The sequence below is a fragment of the Wyeomyia smithii genome, chromosome 2 (assembly GCF_029784165.1).
Source record: "Wyeomyia smithii strain HCP4-BCI-WySm-NY-G18 chromosome 2, ASM2978416v1, whole genome shotgun sequence".
NCBI lineage: Eukaryota > Metazoa > Arthropoda > Insecta > Diptera > Culicidae > Wyeomyia > Wyeomyia smithii.
This window is the reverse complement of record NC_073695.1, coordinates 247,899,333-247,918,733: the sequence shown is the minus strand read 5'-3', so window position 1 is coordinate 247,918,733 and position 19,401 is coordinate 247,899,333. Positions and strand designations below refer to the sequence as shown.

Below are 19,401 nucleotides of genomic sequence, written 5' to 3'. Positions count from 1 at the left end.
TAGATTTTATAGATTTTATAGATTCTATAGATTTTATAGATTCTATAGATTCTATAGATTTTATAGATTTTATAGATTTTACAGATTTTATAGATTCTATAGAATTTATAGATTTTAAAGCTCTTATAGATTTTATAGATTTCGTAGATTTTATAGATTTTATGGATTTCATAGATTTTATAGATTTGATAGATTTTATAGATTTTATAGATTTTATAGATTTTATAGAATTTATGGATTTTATAGCTCTTATAGATTTTATAGTTTTTATAGATTTTATAGATTTTATAGATTTTATAGATTCATAGATTTTATAGATTTTATAGATTTTATAGATTTTATAGATTTTATAGATTCTATAGATTTTATAGATTTTATAGATTTTATAGATTTTACAGATTTTATAGATTTTATAGAATTTATAGATTTTAAAGCTCTTATAGATTTTATAGATTTCGTAGATTTTATAGATTTTATAGATTTTATAGATTTTATAGATTTTATAGATTTTATAGATTTTATAGATGGTATAGATTTTATAGATTTTATAGATTTTATAGATTCTATAGATTTTATAGATTTTATAGATTTTATAGATTTTACAGATTTTATAGATTTTATAGAATTTATAGATTTTAAAGCTCTTATAGATTTTATAGATTTCGTAGATTTTATAGATTTTATGGATTTCATAGATTTTATAGATTTGATAGATTTTATAGATTTTATAGAATTTATAGATTTTATAGAATTTATGGATTTTATAGCTCTTATAGATTTTATAGTTTTTATAGATTTTATAGATTTTATAGATTTTATAGATTTTATAGATTCATAGATTTCATAGATTTTATAGATTTTATAGATTTTATAGATTTTATAGATTTTATAGATTCTATAGATTTTATAGATTTTATAGATTTTATAGATTTTACAGATTTTATAGATTTTATAGAATTTATAGATTTTAAAGCTCTTATAGATTTTATAGATTTCGTAGATTTTATAGATTTTATAGATTTTATAGATATTATAGATTTTATAGATTTTATAGATTTTATAGATGGTATAGATTTTATAGATTTTATAGAATTTATAGATTTTAAAGCTCTTATAGATTTTATAGATTTCGTAGATTTTATAGATTTTATAGATTTTACAGATTTTATAGATTTTATAGAATTTATAGATTTTAAAGCTCTTATAGATTTTATAGATTTCGTAGATTTTATAGATTTTATAGATTTTATAGATTTTATAGATTTTATAGATTTTATAGATTTTATAGATTTCATAGATTTTATTGATGGTATAGATTTTATAGATTTTATAGATTTTATAGATTCTATAGATTTTATAGATTCTATAGATTTTATAGATTTTATAGATTTTATAGATTTTACAGATTTTATAGATTTTATAGAATTTATAGATTTTAAAGCTCTTATAGATTTTATAGATTTCGTAGATTTTATAGATTTTATAGATTTTATAGATTTTATAGATTTTATAGATTTTATCGATTTTAAAGCTCTTATAGGTTTTATAGATTTTATAGATTTTATAGATTTTATAGATTTTATAGATTTCATAGATTTTATAGAATTTATAGATTTTAAAGCTCTTATAGATTTTATAGATTTCGTAGATTTTATAGATTTTATAGATTTTATAGATTTTATAGATTTTATAGATTTATAGATTTTATAGATTTTATAGATTTTATAGATTTTATAGATATCAAAGATTTTATAGATTTTACAGATTTTATAGATTTTATAGATTTTATAGATTTTATAGATTTTCTAGATTTTATAGATTTTATAGATTTTATAGATTTTATTGATTTTATAGATAATAAAATTTTTATATATGAGCAATTCTCGCTGAAACCGTCCCACTCATGAGGTCTTTCAAAAAGGATTTTTTTATGTCTAAATGATTGAAAGTAGCGAAAAAATGAGAAAACCACTTTGGTTAGTTCATATTGATGGACCCCTCGGGCACGAATCGGTAAAACGGTTATTACAAAAATTGATTTTTGAGCAATTCTTGACCATTTTATTGATTTATTTCTCTTGAAATTGTCATTGAACCCCCTGCAACCAACACATCGTTTTCAAGAAAAATGATAGAGCTTTCATTTGAAGCAGAAAAAAATTGGCCGCCATCTTGGATCCCGCCGCCATCTTGGATTTCATCAGAAAAACGTGTTTTTAAGCAAGTTCGCAACCACAAATTTTGAATTTGACATCACCATTGGGAAGCTGAGAAAAAATGCTCTAAGATACATTCAAAACATTAGGTGAGCATTGAGTTTACCTCGTCATTCTGGTCACTTTTCAAAATCGACCTTCAAACAGTACAACGCATGACGCGCAGCCAATATCAAATCATGCTGAGCCTGTGGTGTGTGTCTGTGTGTTCCACGTGGACAGATTTTTAAGGATTTTGTTAGGTATAGTATGAATCAAGTATATCCCGAGTAATCTGGAGAAGATTTGCGTATGCCAGCGTAAATAAAGTAAATGTAGAATCATCACTTTTTTATCCCTAGCAAATTCTTATCGACGAAATGGGTACTTTTGCTACCTAACGAAATTCAGCCAATTGATCAAAGGCTATTCAAAAATTACGTTGCTTGGGTGCACTTACTACCTGTGAACTAGGAATACTGTCCACACCATACGCACACCACAGGCTCAGTATATTACGTTGATTTGATATTGGACGCGCGTCATGCGTTAAACTGTTTGAAGCTCGATTTTGAAAAGTGATCAGAATGACAAGATAACCTCAATGCTTACCTAATATTTTGAATGTATCTTAAAGCATTTTTTTTCAGCTTTCCAACGGTGATGTCAAATTTAAAATCAGTGGTTGCGAACTTGCTCAAAAACACGTTTTGTTGATGAAATCCAAGATGGCGGCCAATTTTTTTTTTTCTTCAAATGAAAGCTCTATCATTTCTCTTGAAAACGATGTGTTGGTTGCAGGGGGTTCAATGACAAATTCAAGAGAAATAAAACAATTAAAAGGTCAAGAATTGCTCAAAAATCAATTTTTGTAAAAACCGTTTAACCGGTTTGTGCCCGAGGGGTCCATCAATATGAACTAACCAAAGTGGTTTTCTCATTTTTTCGCTACTTTCGATCATTTAGACATAAAAATATCCTTTTTGAAAGACCTCATGTCACCAGTGGGACGGTTTCAGCGAGAATTGCTCATATACAGATTCTATGGTCAGATTTCATAGATTTCATGGATTTTATGGATACAATAGATTTTATGAATTTTATTGATTTTAAAGATATTATAGAGATTTTACAGATTTTACAAATTTTATAGATTTTATAAATTCTATAAATTTTATAGATTTGAACGATTTTAGTCTTACAGATTTCATAGATATTATAGATTTCATAAATTTTATCAATTTTATGGATTTTCCGGATTTCAAAGTTTCTATAGATTTTATGGATTTCATAGATTTCACAAATTTCATACTTTCATTCATCAATTTTATAGATTCCATAGAATTACAGGTCGGACTCGATTATGTATGGTCTCCGATTATTTTTCACTATATATAATCGAATTTTATATATAATCGAATCAAGGAAATAAATATATTTTATCTATTTTCCATAAATAATTTGTTGTTTTCGAATAAATAAGAAGAATTCTTTTTTTAGACTCTTCCCTCTAAAAGTCAGAAAACACATTTCTTACAAAAAATTATATATTTTGTAGTTGTTTCTAATGTAATTGCAGTCAAATGTGAAGAAAAATTTTGATCAGTGTATATTGATTTGTCAACTCGTTTGTATTTAATTTCTCAAATTTTTGAAAATTCAAATATTTCAAATTTTTTTTATATTATTTTAAATTTTTTTTTTCTTGAATTTTTTTTTTTTTGGGAATTTTTTTTGGTACTTTAATTTTTTTTTATTGTTAAATTTTTTATTGAATTCCGGAGTGATTCACGATTAGGGCGCAACTAGCAAAATGTAAACAAATAGTTTTATTACACCATTGGTTTCGAAAAGACTTACAAAATTTATGGAATTCTTTTGAATAAATCGATAAAATTATTAAAATCAAGTTTTTAGTAAAGGGCGAAAAAACAGTCTACCCAAACAGAAGATATTTTGGAACTAGGTCCTGTTCATTGGTTTGAAACAAAGGGCTTATTTGCGAAATATTTCGTAAACAGACTGCAGTAGAGGGCGGATCAACATTGTTTTCAAAATAGAGGCGCATTTAAACGGGGCGCAACTGAAGAAAAAATAAAAATAAGGTGAAAGAAAGGTGGGCGAATCTCGTTGTCAGAATGTTTTAAGGCTCATTTGAAAAGTGTTAGAAGAAAAGCGCAGATTTTAGTCATAAATGCACAAAATTAATGTAGTATTGTTAGGAAAATATATGACAGGTTTATTTTACGTCGAGTTTTGGTATTGATGTTAATGTTAGTCACTTCCTTTGAAATTACGATTTGAAATTGTACTTGCAAATTTTCAAACTGATATTCCCTTATGTTTATCTTTTGCCAGTTGCGCCCTTATCGCAAATCACTCCGGAATTTTCTATATTTTGAACATTTTTTAAATTTCGTTCTCTATTTTTCTTTTTTGCATCAAGCGTTACGTATTTTATGGATGTTCTTTTACGACATGAAAGCTCTTGACAAGCCATATTTGAAATTTAAAATTTTTTTTTTGCTGCTCGAGTCTAAAATTTTATGAAATCGAATCATATATAATCGAGTCAATATACAATCGAGTCTCTATATAATCAAGTCCGACAAGTATGGATTTCATAAATTTAATTGAAATAACTGAATTTATTGATTTTATTGATTTTATAGAATTAATAGATATTACAGATTTTTAAGATTTTTTGCATTTCATAGATTTTACAGAGGGTATCGGCTCTATTATCGTCAGGTTTAATCTATTGTCGTTGGGGATAAACGATGTCCTAGAGCTTTAGTTTCTTGCGTGATGGTTCTTTTTAATGCGGAGCATTTTCCTGCAAAAGATTATTTCTTTATGACTTCATTCATCCCCAAAACCTGACGATATTATATATTCTATTTATTAAATAAATTTTATAGATTTCATAAGCATATTAGATTTTATTGATTTTTTTAGAGACCTATTAAATTTTTTTTTAAAATTTCATTGCTTCAATGAGTTTTATAGATGTTATGTTATGGATATTGTAAATTTTAAAGATTTTTTTTATAAATTCCCTAATAATTTTTTTCATCATTCTGTTTATTTGCTGTTGCTGTTGATTTGTATAGATTGAAAATATATTTACTGCTATATAAGTGCTGGATTCCACGATTTATTTTCTAGAATGCCACATTCCGTTTTTACTATTTTCGCCGGTAAAATTACTGACAAATGAACCAGATTGAATTGTGAGAAACGCCCCAAGCTTTTCGGCACAGATATCATCGAAGCATCCGGTAGCACAATGCCTCGTTTTAGCAATCATGGAAATAAAGCTTCACGAATCTGCACCCGATTCCAATATCCGTTTCGATACGGAAGCCCAAGAAGAAAGGCAACTCTCTCGGAACGACGGCACCCGTAGTTGCTGTGGATACAAAATCAAAAAAAAAAAGATGCGTCCAGGGGATAAAAATGGCGAATGAACGATGAACGTTAATCCATCCGTTCGCTCTGTTCGGAAGTTGCAGTCCGTTACAGGAATTAATTTGACAAATGCAACAAGTTTTTCTGTGCGAAAAATTCGTTAGTAGATCCTTCCAGAGTATATCTGCACTCAAAAGGGGAAAGGATCAAGACAGCAAACGTGAAAAAAAAACCTTTCCTTTTAGTTCTGAATATGTAACGCTGGCTGGACGTCAAATCGGAAGCGTCACTGCGAGAGAACGGAAACGCAATTAATTTAAGATGTTTTCCATATGCCTCAAAAAACAGAGGGGTGGATTTTGAGCTTAAGCTCAAAGCTTTTTCGGATACTAATGGATTCGGAAGGAATTGCCAGTTATAAAGAGCTTTAGAGACAGATAAGTAGAAGCAAAGATAGCTTGTACTTGTGCGTTACATGTGCGCTGCTGGGGCTTTTAATTTTATGTTTTACAGGCCGAGGCAACGTTATTCAGTATGCATATCAGAGATTGTTTGCTTCACCTACAGCTGTGAAAAGTTATAAATCTTCGCCGTATTGAAAATCATCTGCTATTTCTATGGAAAAGCCTTCCGCTCCAACGCCCGGCACCGTCTAATTCCCATTCACCACACGTACGATTACTTTCCCATTAACTTGTGCGTTTTCATTCGACACCGTGCGCTGCAGAAAAGCTAAACCGGAGCTGTTGCCCGCATTTGCCGTGTCAAATAACAAGCAAATTAGCCACGCATTTTTGCCTTGCCGTGCTCGGGGAAACTTTCCGATTTAATCAGCACTCGAGGAAGGCAGAATAAACGCACACCCGAGCGAGCTCGCCTGTTATATTAACAATTCAAATCTCATGTCGAGAAGCATTTATTCGCGTGTTTTATTTCATCCCACGAGAGCGCTCCCATTTCAGGATCTACCATGCGTGAACGGAAAATCGTTCAAATAACTCATGAACGTCATCTGTCGACACCAGTGCGGGTGGAATCAGGCTCTGCTGATTGTTTAATGGGGTATGCCCCCCCAGGGCTGACTGCCCACGTAAAGGTTTCGGAGCTAAAATCCGGTAGTGGGAAGGTGATGTGTGTTTGTTGTAGAGAAAAGTAAACTTACGTGAATTGCTGACAGAATCATGGCCATAACGGCAGCCCAGATGGATTTGTCCTCCAGGAACCAAGTCAATTCGTCTACGCAACCGTGGAAGAAGGCGTTCCCGGTGACGGTGTCACGACATTCCAGCGGAAGTGGCTGACGAAGGACCATATAGTCGTTGGGACCGTCCGCCCCGCAGCAACCGATCTATCGGAAAAAGAAATAAAATAGGTCACCGCCTTGTTTTCGAGCAGAATTTACATAAATCTAAGATAAATCTACCGATAGCGAGTTAAGGAAATAACGCAATACGCTAATATCGTACGATATTTTTCAATTCCTCTGTATTTTTATTTTGAGGCTGGTTTCGAATTCTAAAAATAATAATAATACGCACAAAGAACGTAAGGTAAATACTTCACCATTTATTCATTTTCCCGTAAAGGTTGCCTCAACGAAAGCAACACAAATGTCCCATCGCAAGCGATTCGCCATGTAGATCAATAAATAAACATTGAACTCATGTGTAGCGCATTCCTTTCCGAAAAGCAAGCCCGACACTGTGGAACATGCACCTGTTATTTTTGCCCCCTGTAAATATTTTCGGTCAACATGTTTTTTCACTTTCCCCAACCCACTGGGCAGACTAGCAGGGTTGTTGGATCCTGTTCAAAAATCTTGCTTCTCTGTCTGGACGATAGTACCGCTCTCAGTTCGATTCACCGCCCTTGCCATTGCGCCATCTTCAAGCGAAGAGCTGAAGGAAACTAGGTACAACGAGAAATAATAACCTAAACCAAACAACAAGCGATTCCTGCTCAAGCAGAAGTCCCGTCTGATAGCATTGTCCTGTTGTTGGTTCAATAATGTCTTCGCCTCTGGTTTAGGGATCCTTCGGCCGAGGCTGGCTATCGTCTTGACCAGGTTCTAGTAGCTGCTGTATGTTGGGATATTGCTTTCTTAGCTGAAACGAACCGAGTGCTTCATCGTGCATCTGATGCACGTCGCTAGAAGCTTTCGCAAAATGATTTTTTGTGTTTCGTCGAAGGACATACGAGAAATGAAATTAATCTTTGCTAGAGTTGGTTTTCTTCTAAGAGAATGATAATCTTCTAATTGCTAAAATGAGACGAATAAATAACGTGATAAAAAAGCTTTTAAAATTCGAATTAAAACCTGCATCTCTCAAGTTAGAAGGCATGAAAAATCTGAACTAAAGAATAGAAATCAAAATAACAGGAACAAATGAAAAAAATGCCAAAATGCCAAAATGTCAGAAAATCTCAGAAAAGGAAAATGAAAAAAAAGTTGAAATATGATACTCGAAAGTATAACGTTCTAAGCTATTATCCGAAATAAAATATAGGTATGGGCAAAACTAAAATAAGCCGACCGTCCAAATTAGAATTAATAATTCGAAATTGAAAAGCCAAAACTCGGCAGGTAGGAAAACTGAAGTTCAAGCCGCAATTTATAATTGAAATGTGGAAACACCTAGATTCAATAAAAGACGTTCGGAAAACCAAAGTTTGTACTTCGATCTTTGGAAGTGAGCTCTCACTTCGTGTACGAATTTTAATAATGAAAGTCATGCTATTTTCGATTTTTTTTTTGAATCACTAATTTATTAAGTACAATCTCCGCTAAAAATGGAAAACTAAAATGTTTATATTCACCAGCAGAAATTTGAGAGTATGAATTTAAAAATAAAATTAAAAGAAACGACATTCAGGAAATAAAATTCAAAGTTTGAATCAAAAGACGGAATTTAACAGTTGTATTTAAAATTCGAAATTTGAGGAGCGAAATTCCATTGTAAAAGTTGGAAAGCCGTAAATGAGCAATTCCTATTGTTGAGAGCGGACCACTGTTGACATGTAGTTGTTATTACAGATTTAAATTATGATTCCTTGAAAGCCCATGTTGATTTAGTAAATAAACTACCCAAATTTAATTTTATAAATTTATAATTTCCTCGTTAACTGGAAATTATTACTTCTCCCCCTCCGTAACCCTCCGTAACTTTCTTTATAAAATTACTAAATCAAACATATCATTAGAAAGGGGAAAATTGGACCTTTTTTGCAAACCTCAAAGTTGGTGTTCGTTACATTGAATTGGACCAATATAGTAGATTTTGTTAGAAAAATCTGTTTTTGTTATTCAAAAGTTCGACGAAACAACGAATGACGCAATTTGAAAGCTGAATTTTTGAACAACTTGAGAATTTCATGCATGATTTACAGGGTGGCAACATAGAAGTGATTCACATATTCGAGTGCCCCTCGTTGTATTTTCTGTCACAGCATGACAAACATCTGAGCAAGTTTTGAAAGAGTGACGTGTTTACATGTTTCCATGCAAAATGTTATCGAAAAGGGCCTTGAATATCCAGTTTTTAGGCACAAGAAAATGCACGGAATAATTCGTAAAAATATTGCTAGATCTCGGTTGCTGCTGAAGACGCACGAAACGAAACGGTCGAACGAAAAATTGTTTACCTACTCTGGAGGCAATATTGACCAAGCAAAATTACCGTGTTTATGGGGCCTGTCTTCCGATTAAAGAGCAGTCAAGCTGTATTAACGGCATTGATCTTCCAGAAATGGTGTAAGCAGAGTTTGCCTTGTTTCATCAGTTCATCTGAATGGCCTGCAAGATTTGAACCCGCTAGACTTAAGTATGTGGGAATACATGCTAGGAAAATTGGAAGACGTTAGACATTTTAGTTTGGATTCATTTTAAAAACGTTTGGAGAAGATTTAGGAAGAAATGCCGAACGAAGTTGGGACATAAATAAAGTGTATCTCATTCACGTTGCCACCCTGTAAATTTCTGAATTCCAAATAAAAAAGCAAGCAATTTAGGAATCTAAATTTAAAACCTGAAAATAGCAGTCTAAAAGGGCAATTTTCAGAACCGTCGATAGCAAGTTTCAACAAAAAATCAATTCGAGGGGAAATTCTAATCAGTTTTTGATGGTATGTGTAATTTTTCCAATTTGAATTCAAAATTACTTGAAAACGAATGCATATACAAAATTAATTATCATGAGCTTTTCCATTTGAAGTATCCATTCAAGTTGTCTAAAATCATTGGTATGCAAATATTTTGAAAAGTGTCGAAATTATATATACAGTGATCACCCGATTATATCTCACCCTGATGATTTTTGGCGTGATAAAATAGGGAAAGTGATAAAATTGGGAAATTTTTAAAATTTCATTTTTTTTATTGAAGATGTTAAATCAATAACTAAATACGTAAAATCAGCGATTTTACCTATGAAAAAGCTGCAGTTCTTATGTCCAATGTCAAATGTCAATTGTGAAATGTCAAATGTCAAATGTCAAATGTCAAATGTCAAATGTCAAATGTCTATAGTCTAATGCCTAACGTCTTATGTCTAATGTCTAATGTCAAATGTCTAAAGTCTGAAGTCTACTGTCTAAAGTCTAATGTCTAATGTCTAATAACTGATGTCTAATATTTAATGTCTGATGTCTAATTTTTATGTCTTGTGTCTAATGTCCAATGTCCAATGTCTAATGTCGATTGTCAAACATCAAGTGTCAAATTTAAAATGTGGAATGTCAAACATCTAATGTCTAATGTCTATTGTCTAATGTCAAATGTCTAATGTCAAATGTCAAATGTCTAATGTCAAATGTCGAATGTCTAAAGTCTAATGCCTAGCGTCTTATGTCTAATGTCTAATGTCAAATGTCTAAAGTCTGAAGTCTACAGTCTAAAGTCTAAAGTCTAATGTCTAATGTCTAATAACTGATGTCTAATGTCTATTTTTTATGTCTTGTGTCTAATGTCCAATGTCCAATGTCTATTGTCGATTGTCAAATATCAAGTGTCAATTAAAAAATGTGGAATGTCAAACGTCTAATGTCTAATGTCTATTGTCTAATGTCTAATGTCTAATGTCTAATGTCTAATGTCTAATGCCTAATGTCTAATGTCTAATGTCTAATGTCTAATGTCTAATGTCTAATATCTAAAGTCTAATGTCTAGAGTCTAGAGTCTAATTCTAATGTCTAATATCTGTTGTCTAATATTTATTGTCTGATTTTTGTGTCTTATGTAAAATGTCTAATTTGTATCACGAAATGTATACCCAAGTAACAAAACTGGTTTTATCAAAGTTTTATAGCGCTGTTTTGGCTGTATTAGGCGCTATAAAATTTTGATAAAACCAAAATTGTTACTAGGGTAATGTATATTTTCTAATGTCAAATCTAATCTAATGTCTAATAATCTAATAATTTAATTTCTAATGTCTAATGTCTTATGCCTAATGTCTAATATCTGATATCTAAAGTCTAATGTCTAATATCTAATGTCTAATGTCGATTGTCAAATATCAAGTGTCAAATGTCAAATGTCTAATGTCTAATGCCTAAAGTCTAATTTCCAATGTATGATTTATGATGTCTAAAGTTTAAAGTCAAAAGTCTAATGTCTATTGTCTAATGTCTAATAACTAAAATCTGAAGTCTAATGTCTAATGTCTAATGTCTTATTCAAATGGTTAATATCTGATGTCTAATATTTAATGTCTAATTTTTGTGTCTTATGTCAAATCTTATCTTATGTCTAATAATCTAATAATTTAATTTCTAATGTCTATTGTCTAATGTCTAATGTCTAATGTCTAATATCTAATATCTAATATCTAATATCTAATGTCTAATGTCTAATGTCTAATGTCTAATGTCGATTGTCAAATATCAAGTGTCAAATGTCAATTGTCAAATGTCTAATGTCTAATGTCTAATGTCTAATGTCTAAAGTCTAATTTCCAATGTATAATTTATAATGTCTAAAGTCTAAAGTCTAATGTCTATTGTCTAATGTCTAATGTCTAATGTTTAATATCTTAAGTCTAATGTCTAATGTCTTATTTTAATGTCTGATGTCTAATGTTTAATGTCTATGTCTAATTTTTGTGTCTTATGTCTAATGTCTAATTGCTAATGTGAAATGTTTAATGTCAAATGTCTAAATTGTAACATGTAATGTATAATGTTTATTGTCTAATGTCAAATCTCATCTAATGTCTAATAACATGATAATCTAATTTCTAATTTCTAATTTCTAATTTCTAATTTCTAATGTCCAATGTCTAATGGCTAACAACGGATGTCCAATGTTTAATGTCTAATGTCTAACGTCCAATGTCTAATGTCTGATGTCTAATGTCTGTTGTCTAATGTTTAAAATCTAATGTCTAACGTATAACGTTCAATGTCTTATGTCTTATGTCTTATGCTTAATGTCTAATATCTAATATCAAATATCTAATGTCTTATTTATAATGTCTTATATCTAATGTCTAATGTGAAATGTCTAATGTCAAATGTATGATGTCTAATGTGTAACATCTAATATATTTTTTCATGTCTAATTCTAATGTCTAATGTCTAATGTCTAATGTCTAATTCTAATGTCTAATGTCTAATGTCTAATTCTAATGTCTAATGTCTAATTCCAAATGTTAAACGTGAAATGTCAAACGTCATACGCAAAATGTCTGCAGAAGTTATGTTTGTTGGATAACTTGCATAGAGATAAACTCGAAGCAAATATCTCTTTTTCAAAAACACCTGTGACAAATATGGGAGATTGATGTTGTTTACCCATTCCTGCTGGTACCTCTAGCCAATTTGGAAGTGCGTCAAAAGGCCGCAGACTACGATAGACTATCTTGTATCATATGTTTGTATGAATAATCATCTTCCATGGAGCGATCCTCACCAGTTGCCCAGCTACGAAAATCGCTCGCAGCTCATTGGTTTCGACTCTTTGCAAGTAAGATGTGATCTTTCGCGCGCTATGGTAGTAAATTACGACACAATCATTGAGACCAGATCGAGTCTGTTGATTTTTCATGTGAAATAAAATAAAAATAAAAAAAGAAATAAAAATAAAAAAAATAAAATAAAAAACTTTCATCCAACGCAAATAAAATAACTCACTAAAAATAATGCGTTGGTCCTGAGAAGATTTAAAATAGCATCTCAGATCGATTGCCGACCTCTGGATATCAGTTCGATTCCGGAAATACTTATATTACGAGGTATTTGGCCTATTTTGTCTGTTTTCCAGCAACAGGAAGTTATCACCGGTATTTGGAGTCGATTTCCAGCCTCTGGGTATCATTTTGGTTCCACAATAATTATATTGGGTGTTCAAATAAATTTTCTTTTTGAGCGTCTTAGTAGATATTCATCTGGGTGATTTCAGGCCGATCGCGGTTTCATTTTCGAAAATCGAAAGTCGCCATCTTGAATTTCAAAATAGCGTCTGATTGGATGGTATTTGACCATTTTTTGCTGTTTTTCGGAAACCAAATTTTAAGTCAAAGTTTAATATCCGAAGTTCGGAGATAGGAATTTGGAAGTTTTTATTCAAAAATTTAAATTCGAACCTCGAAACAACAATTTGAAAGATAATGCAGAAATCATACCCTAATAGCCGACACTCGAAAAAACCTGAGAGCAGATATTAGAAATCATATATTTTTGTAATGTGGTTGTGTTGAAGTTTTTCGGCTCTCGACATCATAACCCTCTGCTGCTGCGTCGTTTATTTTAGATGCATGTTGCAAGTGGCCCCACCTTTTTTTTCAAATTATGTCTATCCCAATTTTGTCACATGCAAAGAGGTTATTCATCCTGACGGGAATCCGTTGAAAGCTATCCGAGTTATAAACAATTGACAATGGACAAATTTCATATACTGTTTCATTTTTAGATTTTCATTTTACACCTCTGTAGTGAAACTTTGACGTAGCTTTGTGTTGAAAATCGAATGTTTAATTCGAGATTCAATTTCTAAATCTTGAAACTCTAGAGCAAAAACTTTTATAACGAATTGTAGAAATCGAAACTTTAAGCATAAAAATTGATATTCGAAAGTTCTCTGACTACAAGAAATCACTAATCGGGTGTACATTCAAAAACTATTCAGCTTTTAGATTATGTACTCAGACTCACAATATATCGAAAATCGAATTTCAAAAAATAAATTTCTTAGCAGCCCATATAAGCACTGATGATGGGTTTTATGTAGCAACTGAAATACGTACGTATCTGCGAACGGTGTAGGAGGATCGAATACCCTTTTGGTAGAAGTATCAAATGAAAACTTAACCTAAATTCGTATTTCAAGAGCCAGAGATTGAATTTTAATTTACTAGCAAATCTGGAAATTTCATGACTAAAGCATTTTAATTGTGATCAAATAAATTTTGAAAATTTCACAATTTTCAATCAACATCTTCATTGAACAACAAAACAGTACTTTTGTAACAATATTTACGTATGGTTCATGTATTCAGAAAAGGTTGATGAGCAAATTATCAGTTTTCTACTGGAATCAGCTTGGGAACCACTGTCCAAAACCATCCTATAATATTTCGTGGCAATTACAAAATTTACTAGTTTATGGTATTTTTGAAATAGTTTTGAGTATATTTTTTTCGTTTAAGTATTTTTAAACCACCCTTTTCATGGTCTAATATTGTCCAGAATCCATTCGACAAGTTTCGCCACCGCAATAAACGTCTCCGGTTTGGAGCAATATGAAATCCCCGTTTGAATGCCGTACAGGAAGTATCGATTGGCCTTCTTATCGATTGTCTGGATTACCGTTCCGGGTTGATAATCATCGCAGAACGGAGCACGACCTTTAACGCCAACATTGCGTACACAAATTTTCGAGTCAGTGATATTTTTCTCATATTCGGTAGCGTACTCATATTCGGCCATTTCTTTGCGGCATTGCTGCAGATTGATGCGGTCAACTATCTGTCGCTGCAGGTAATACGAATTGTTACCCGACTCCTTCCAACCGGTCAAGATATATTTCGGAAAAATTCGTTCCCGTTGCTCAGGGGTAGTCGGCAAACAAATTGCTTGAATGTGTGGCTGACGGCCAATGTAAGCCGGTGACGAGAGGCGTGCCAGAATGAGTTGATCTTTCTCAAAATACTCTGTTACAGTAACACTTTGTACCGGACTTGAACATGTATCGTATTCACTGTTTCGTTTCTCGCAATCTCTAGTTTGACTGGTAATATAATCGCCCAATACTACGTTCACATCATCACTGAAAATAAATATTATTAAGCAAAAACAAAACCTGATAGTTATTTGAAACTCACTTCCAGTCGAGACAGTTTGTGGATAGGACATAGTTTCTATTAATCAAAACTCCGTTGCATGGGACGTACTTCGGATCTTGGAAAGGATGGCGCAGTGCTGCCATCCACAGATACTGTAATATCATCGGTTTGCTTTCCTCCTGAACATCGTACGCATATTCGTTCTTTCCACAATCGCCCTGATTGATGAGACGAATGTTTGGATGCCCAAGTATCGGATCGGAGTTTTCGTTGATCGGTGCGTTTTCATAAATCCATTCCAGATACTGACCGGCATCGGTAAACCCTACGAACTGTTGGAGATTACAAATCGACGTCGTGCTTTGAGTAGTACTGAAAGAAACAATACCACGCAAGTACCATTGTCCACCATGTTCGAAGTACATTCCACCACCGCTGTCTCCGTTACAAACTCCGGTTCCATTCTTGAACCCAGCGCAAAACATTTTGGCATATAAAAATTTCCCGAAAAAATTACGATCACTCTCCAAACACTGCTGAGTGGAAACTACCGGCATCTTGGCTGTATTTAACAGTGAAGACGTTACATTTTCATCTGTCAATCCCCAACCGACCACCGTGCCGGTGAGACCGTAGATATTTGGTAATACGATTCCGTCATCTCGCTTCCATAAGCATATAGGTTGAACAAACTGCGTAAAAATGGCTGGAACTGACAGCTTCAAGATCGCAATATCATTTTCCCACGTTAGCGGTTTATAGCTGCGGTGCGTCACAATTGTTTGCACTTTATGTTCTCGCCCTTGCTCCTCACGTTCTTCCGCTATGTTGAAGCGACCGACTTTCACAAGTATATCTCGAGCTGCTTTCGGTTTCCTGCTCGACTGTAGTGTTACGCAATGGGCTGCGGTTACTACTAAGTATTTGTGTACTAAGCTTCCGCCGCACTGGTAATCGAAGGCAGAACTAGCGCCAATGCGGTGAAACAAAGCTACATGCCAAGGCCACTCACCAGCACGAGCCTTGAAGCCTCCTTTCACTAATCCGCCCAACTTCACCTTCTGTCGGCCACAAGTGTTATCATCAAAATCGGACTCCTGGGCAGCGGTTCCGATCACCAGAATTACGAGCACTAACCATTTGCAACCAGCCATTGCAAGACTGAGCGGCTTTGAGATGATTCGAGGAGATGCGAAAAACAAGTTTGACTGGCCCTGACTAGTGATAGTTGATTACTGATCGACAGCATCGTCTGAATAAGTATCAGAATGGAAGCGTACTGCTCAGCTGATTGCTGCGCTGTAAACAAAGTTTGTTTTTGTTTATTCTCACGAGAGGTTACTGATACTGCAAACGCTAAATGTTAAGTCTCGTGCTGTTCGTCGTTACGCTGATTACGTTACGTTGGGGAGTCCCAGGTTGAAAAATCACCACGATTTCATCATGATGAAATCATGAGAATTTATAACAGAAACGTCAATATATCAATTTCACCAGCCGAGAGACTAATATTTTTTTAAAAAATAATTACAAGCCTTATTCGGTTTTGGCAACGCGTCCAAATTTAAATATTTTATGATGCCTACCGGCCTGAAGAGAAAACATATAGCCAATCCGAACAGTGATGTCCGATGCCTACCGGACTGAAGCGAAAATTCAATTCAACGATTGGATGGTTGTTGACTTCTGCTGTTGACAACTTGACTTTTAGACTTTCAATTATATACCGTAAGAGAGAAAATACTTTTTCTTAAGAAAAAGTTAAAACGATCATGATAAATTGAATCTCTACAAAAGTCTACGTTTAAAAGATCTGAATTTTTTTATAAGAATTATTATCTGATAGAACGAAAACAGAGAAAGTTATGATTTATTAAAAACAACAATAATTTTTTTTTTCAATTTTTTTTCACAGTGTATATTTTTTTGGTAGGATGAAATTATTATCTACAACTTCGCCGGAGACACTATACCAATCAAATAAACCGTTTAAACGCTAAAAATATTTCAATGACAGACACTCGGTTCAGGCGATTATCTCATAATTTGATGTCCCGGGTTTTGTGATGACATAAATCGAACGGTTATGGGCCCAACACGCTCACACTGCGCTTCATGGGAATTTATATTGGAAACATATTGTGTTTCTAAAATTTCGATCTTACTAGCCAAGAAATTAATATTTCGAAAATAATGAGGACTAAACAATTATGATTTGTACTTGTGACAAAGCGATTTTCGGCATTTCCATTTTAGATTTTTTAATTCTTGACATTTCAAATTGTTGACTTGTTGACTTTACGCTCTAAGGCATTGAATCTAAAAGTTCAAATGTTTAATAGTGTTAAACTTTTAAATTTAAGGCTTTGGATTTGTAGGCTTCAACTCTTTTGGACTTTCAGACTATCATAATAAACTGGACTCTCTTAAACTGGAGTCTAAAAACTGTTAACCCATTCACCGCGGGTGATGCAATATGGCATTACCTGACATTTAATCTTTGATTAAAGTTCAATAATTATGCTCGAAATTTAGAACAATGAAACAGCTCAGTAGGTTAGAGAACAGATTGATCTTTAATATGCAATGCAGTTTGTGCCAATTTTGCATGTAGTTGCTGAGTAATAAGAGTTTGAAGGTCGTTTTTTAAGGTGAAAACTGATTTTTTTCCGCGGGGAGACGGTTAATTTTTGTATATTGTTTTCTTAACTTGTTAATTTGGCGAATTATTACTTTTCGTTTATTTAACTTTTCAACTTTTCAAATTAAGATTTTTTTGGTTTTATTTTGACCGTATATAACTTTTTAACCTTAAGACCTAAGAATTCATTAACCTTAAATATTTTACACTTTAACTTAGAATCTTTTAAGTGTGTTTATGTGTTAAGTGTTTTTATGTTTTTTTCACATTTTCAACAGATCTATAAAATTACAGCTCTATAAATTTGTCACTTTTCAACTTTTCAACTTCTTAATTTCTTTACTTTTATTCTTTAATTTTTCATATCCCAATTTTTTTATTTATGTTTATATATTGAAGAAATGACAACATTGGAAGTTAAAATTCGAAAAAAAATTTAAATTTCACAAGCTTCTCATTTAGTTTTACTTTCAAACTTTTTATCTTTCTACTATTTTAACTCTTTAGCTCAGAAATAACTCGATAGCTGCAAGGTTATAGAGTCCGCTCTGGTAAGCGGGTGGTCGTGGGTTCAAATCTCAGTAGAATTAGGCCATTTGGTGGTTGTCAAAGGACTTTTAGCATGAATTAATTCTCAGGCTCCCCACCACGTACCTTTCCTTCAATCTGGATTCTACAGTACCCCAGTTGACTCTCCTCCTAACAAAATAAAGTCCCTTTTAAAATTAAACTAGTGAGAGTAACATGTGAAAGTTTTCTCCAGGGAATTGTAATTAGGCGGTATTGTTGGGATGGACAGAGGCTCGGTATAGTAGAGCTGTAAGTTTGAAACGGAAAGGTAAAAAAAACTTACACACAAGCACTGATATGAATGATAAACGTATCGCTTACTTCAATAGTTTTACTGCTAATAATATGAAGTAAAATACAAAAACATCTGGGCAATATCACAATAGATCTAAGCTTTGGTCGCAGTGATGAGTCCTCACAGAAAAAAAAAACTCTTTAGCTCATTTAATTTTTCGCTTCTCAGCTTGATTTTTTTTATATTTGAATTTTTCTCAACTTTTTAGCTCTTAACTTCTGAAATTTCTAACTAACTTTATTCGCCCTCTCATATTCTCAGTTTTTCCCATCTCTGATAATAACTACTTTCTGTTCTAGATTTTTACCTTGGTATAACCTGATAATAACTACTTTCCCTTCTGGATTTTGGTAAATTCTTAATTTATTCATTCCTTTACTTTCTACCTCTTGAACTTTCTGATTGTTTTCCCTTTTTGTAGCTTTAACATTTTGTATTTTAGAATTTTGCTTTAATTTTTTTTTATTTTTTTATCGTTTTAACTTTGCGTCTTTAAACTTTTTACTGGTAAATTTTGTAGATTTATCGGCTTAATCAGCCCGTGTATAGAAGCAAAAACGATTTTTTGTTTCTTAATCCGACAGTTTCGGTGACTGTCGGATTAAGAAACGTAAAATCGTTTTTGCTTCTATACACGGGCTGATTAAGCCGATAAATCTACAAAATTAACCGCTACAGTCGACAAACAAACAAGTTTACTGGTAAACTTCTCAACTAACCTTGTATTTTTCTATTCCTTATTTTAAACCTTTTCCTTCTGTCGAATTGAAATATTGATTCATGTTTTGACTAGATAACTTTTTAAGAGGTTATTCAATTTTTACCTCTGAAATCTTTGTCTTTTATTCCTTTTTGATTTGTTGATATTTTATTGTTTTCAGTTCTGTGACTTTTCAACTGTCTCTCAACTTTTTAACTTTTCGACTTTATACCTTTTCAGATTTTTAACTTAAAGAGCTTTAACTTAAAGAACTTTTTAACTTGTGGACTTTTTAATTGTTCAATTATAC

General features: G+C 32.4%; 2 protein-coding genes across 2 annotated transcripts in view; both read right to left on the bottom strand.

Moving 5' to 3' along the window:
- The window catches only part of LOC129724601 (tetraspanin-2A), a 137,129-nt gene that overhangs the window by 9,807 nt on the left and 107,921 nt on the right, over window positions 1-19,401 (bottom strand). The window contains exon 4 of the mRNA XM_055679604.1: window positions 6,769-6,954. Within this exon, the coding sequence (XP_055535579.1) occupies window positions 6,769-6,954 (186 nt within the window). The remainder of the gene's footprint in view (window positions 1-6,768; window positions 6,955-19,401) is intronic.
- On the bottom strand, window positions 13,125-16,134 carry LOC129724600 (polyserase-2-like). The gene is made up of 2 exons (XM_055679601.1): window positions 14,925-16,134; window positions 13,125-14,869 (listed from the first exon to the last, which is right to left on the bottom strand). Exons 1-2 carry the CDS (start codon window positions 16,037-16,039, stop codon window positions 14,269-14,271), a joined length of 1,716 nt encoding a protein of 571 aa, XP_055535576.1. The 5' UTR covers window positions 16,040-16,134; the 3' UTR covers window positions 13,125-14,268.

Coding starts and splice junctions, on each gene's coding strand:
- LOC129724600 (XM_055679601.1), bottom strand. CDS start 16,039: ATGGCTGGTTGCAAATGGTTAGTGCTCGTAATTCTGGTGATCGGAACC. Junction 14,870..14,924: donor ACAAACTGTCTCGACTGGAA/GTGAGTTTCAAA, acceptor ATTTATTTTCAG/TGATGATGTGAACGTAGTAT.